The following is a 4300-nucleotide window of genomic DNA, read 5'->3' on the forward strand; positions in this document are numbered from 1 at the left end:
AAAATTATATTATTAAACCAAATATAAATTACTTCGTTATTGTACATAAATTAAATTATAAAAAAATTGAATTAAAAATTTACACAAAAAATGAGTAATTTCAAATAGTTAATTTGATATAATATTGATATATTTTTGTCAAATTTTTATGATATCTTCAAACATATATTTTATTCAAAAATAAAAACATCATCGCTTTCTCATAATCACATAAAGCAATATTATAACATCGACTGCGATAAAGAATAAAACGAAATATTAAAATCATGATGTATCTCGCTGCATTGCGCGAGTACGCTTCTAGTATATATATATATATATATATATATATATATATAAAGTGAAATGATTATATTTTATGATCGTCTTGAAAATAGAATTAAAATATTAAAAAAAGTATTATTGAAAGGGAAAAAAAAAGCAAAATGGCATGATTGATGATGATTTTGTTTGGCCATAGAAAACTTTCGAAAAGTATTTAAATATTTCCATGCGGTTGAATTATAATGATTAAAACAAAAATTGAACCCTTTTTTCCTAAAGTTGAGTCGACACACGAGTGTTGGAGTTTTTAATCATACAAACTTTTTCGTACACTTTATTCATATGTGAATAGTAACAATGAAACATACTTTTTTTCTATGTTTATTGTATAAACCTAGTTTTTATAAATTTTATTTTGATGTTTATTCCGATGACTGAAGTTGATAACCGCCACTTTTAATCGCCCTTAAACATAGTAGTGTAAACGTGTTGAGTTTTTAACATGTTAACCGATTGCAATTTGCAAGTACGACCCCTAAACGAGCATCGAGCTCGATAATTCAAAAAATGTCCGAGCTCGAGCTTGAGCCCTGTATTGAAAAAGTTATTTGAGCTCGAGTCTAGTATAACTCTTTCGAGCCGAGCTCGAATAACTACGATTCGACTCGGCTCGTTTACACCCCTACTCACACGAGACCTGCATGTCAAAACGCTAATATCAAGAAGCATAAGTTGTTTCAAATAAGCAATCTCAAACACCCCCTTAGATTATAAATCACACATTTATTTATCTAACATATTTTGATTAAACTTAAGTCCAACTGTTTACCCAAGTAGGAATAAAAATCTCCTTGTAGTTATAGAGGTTCAAATGCGGTAACTTCGAGCTACGTACGAAGCGGATGACAACTCTGTGATTAGTCGGCCCGCATAACAGGTTGAATATCCATGTTAATAAATAAAAAAAACAGTTTATCAATATTGAAAAGTTGTATAATTTTCTATTTTTAAATTTTAGTTATAAATATTGAAAAGATGTGTGTCTAATTTTTATTGAATTGATTAGTTCCAATGAAAAAGTATGGAGGAAATAAGTGTTTTTGGCAGCAAGATTAAAAACAAAATGTCAGAAATTATTTTCTTTAAAAATTATATGTTAAATATTAAAAATAAAGTGAATGTCTATTAGAAAAATGACGTGGCAGATGAATTAAAATATTTATACTACCTTATAAAACAGGTTTAATAAAAAGTCTTAAAAACAAGTAACTATCTAAAAATATTATTACCAGTTTACAATATAAATATAAATAAGCTATTTTTAATAAGTTAATCTTTCATGACTTATGAAAAACTGCTTATTACCAGTTTACAATTTTAACCCTGTTATATTTAACTTCGGTTTGATACCATATAAGTTAATAAGCACTTTTACAAAAAAAACATAAGTTGTTTTAAATTAAGGGGTGTTTGGGATTACTTATAAAAACAACTTATTGACTTATTACGTATCTCATATTGATAGTGTTCCTATTTTACATCATTTTAGCAAAGATTCATAAGTTTAACTTCATAATATCATACCAACTTTCAGCATAGAATTACATGAAGAAGCCAAATTTTAACCTAAAGAAGCAACTTATACATATCATATTTCATAACTTACCGAAATACCGCCATTCCGTCTTCCTAACAAGTATTGTTGAGTTTCGAAACATAAACCCGAGACTTGATCAATTTCTCACCGATCCTAAACCCGGGCATGATAATCAGCTCAACCTTATACCTTCCACGATGATCATCTAACGATCCCAGATCATCGGTGCACCCTTCAACACGATCCATATAATCATCAGAGAATTCGCTTCCACGATTGACCACAAACATTTCGCTCTTGGGATCCGAAGCAGCGATACCCTGAAGAAGCCAAACCCATCTTGCCATTTTGACGAATAACTGGTAGAACGGTGTGATTGGATGCCTTCCGCTGGAAACAAAGTTTCTTTGATCCAAATTTCCAAAGAATGAAGCTTCTATCATTGGATGAACGATTAAAAGGTACTTTGTTCTACAGAATTCGGCAAAGTTACCATTTGGGTCTTCGATCAGAACATCAATGGGGTCGTTAAACCTCAAGACATCATCAAGATTGTGGGATTTCGAAGAAAATCCATAGAACATCCTTCTTGAAATGTAAGCTTCGAATGCGTATTTCTTATGGGATCTAATGGAGTATTTGACCGAATCTTGGATCGAGTTTGCAGCTTCATCAAGATCCCATCCGGAAGCCTTCATCAAAGCGATTAATGGCTTAGCGAAATCATGAATACCCTTTGAAACCTCCTTAACAACGCTCTCAACAGAGGCAAGATTTAAACGTTTTATAGCTTCCCTTTTCCTTCGCTTGATTTCTTCCATTAACGCCCGGTTTTTACCATCTAAATCACAAAGTTCTCCCTTCAGATAACTTATCTCGATGTCTTTCTTCTTCGTTTGAGATTTTAATCGTTCCAACAAACGCTCCTGAACCTTAGTTTCCGCTCGTAAAAGAGTCAAACAAGCCGAAAGAGAGTTCGATTTCTGAAACTGTTTCTCTTTAATCGTTCGCCTGATCTTACATAATCCATCAATATTAGAGAAAACGAGTTCATCAGCAACTCTAACCTTGTCTGAATCATAAGGAATAAAAGCTTCTTGGAGCTGAACATAAGCCAATTTTAGTTCAGACAATATATCAAACAGCTTCAAGATGTCATCATGGCCAGACCAACTGGTTCTACTACACACCTCAGCCAGGTCTGGAAACACTTTTGCACCATCGGAATTGGTTTTTCCGATCCCATTGTCACATTCTTTCACATCATTAGAGAATTCCTGCTGATGAAAATGACTAGGGTTTTCAGAGGAGAATACTCCAATCGACCTAAATTTGCAAACCTTAGCGAATTTATTGACGATCTCCGATATGTTTGATGATGGTTGTGTGGGTTTAACGGCACCTTCCATCCCTAATCAATATCTAATTCCCAAATCTTAAGGATCTACAAACATTCCAATTCCTTTATCAAACGAAAAGAATATTCATAAAGTGAGAACTGAAAGCGAGAATCATTCTGAGGTGGAATCTAAACAAGGGAATCATGGGGTTTCCATTCAACCTAATTTCATACACTTCCCATGAAATTTATGAGCTCAAAACCCCTAAAAGCCCACCGAAATCGAAGGCGCCAAACACGATATAGCTCGACTAACACAAGTTTAAGCTTCTAACAGCTCTTGAAACAGATTCTAAAAAAAGTTCAGAAACGGAAGACTTACCGGTGACAGAAGAATGCACCGATCTAAAGAACCCAAATCCAACAACCATCCATGAACGAAGATCTTCAGATTTTTAGGAAATTTGGAGGTGAAAAGAAGAGTTGCAACTTTCAGAGCCGAATTCTTGCCCCATTACCTGTTTCCAGAAAGACTTACGATCAAACGAAAGGGTTATTGAGTGAATGGCGATGAACGTAGGGAAATGTGTCTACTGGGTGAAGGAGATGATGGTTGCAGAGCTTTGGGGAAGGGAGCCTCTGTACGGATGCAGAGCAGGTTTTGAATTTTTGTGTTTGTTTTGTTAGGGTTTTGAATTTCTTTATTTTACAAGTGGAGATCAAGAAAATGAACCCCTTTCCATTTTACTACCCCTAAACTTGCTCTAATAGTTTTTAGTGTGTTTTAAGTTGAATTTAATTTAACGTAACTGTTTAACCACAAATTCAAAACTTCATACAAATGTTATTAGAACGTTCTTTACCGTCTTTTAACGGTGTCAACCATATGTTCGTGGTAGGCTATAAATGGTGTCGTTTAGAAGGGTGGAATGCATCATGGTTGGTAGGGGCGAATAGGGTTGAAGTGAGCAATTGAGACTAGGTAGAAGGTGTTAGTCGTTTTCAAGGGAATGATCTCAAATAAGACTTCTTGGAGGCGAAATATTAAGGTGGTTACTGATTGTATGACTATAGTTGGGGGCGGAGGCGGGGGCGGAGGC

General features: G+C 34.1%; 1 protein-coding gene across 1 annotated transcript; it reads right to left on the bottom strand.

Moving 5' to 3' along the window:
* Positions 1-1953: 1953 nt before the first annotated feature.
* Positions 1954-3270, bottom strand: LOC112517872 (protein GRAVITROPIC IN THE LIGHT 1). The gene has a single exon (XM_025125243.1). The coding sequence runs from the start codon at positions 3268-3270 to the stop codon at positions 1954-1956; it is 1317 nt and encodes a 438-aa protein (XP_024981011.1).
* Between the last annotated feature and the right edge of the window lie 1030 nt (positions 3271-4300).

This window comes from Cynara cardunculus (genome assembly GCF_001531365.2).
Source record: "Cynara cardunculus var. scolymus isolate 2C chromosome LG 9, CcrdV1, whole genome shotgun sequence".
In the NCBI taxonomy this organism is placed as follows: Eukaryota; Viridiplantae; Streptophyta; class Magnoliopsida; order Asterales; family Asteraceae; genus Cynara; species Cynara cardunculus.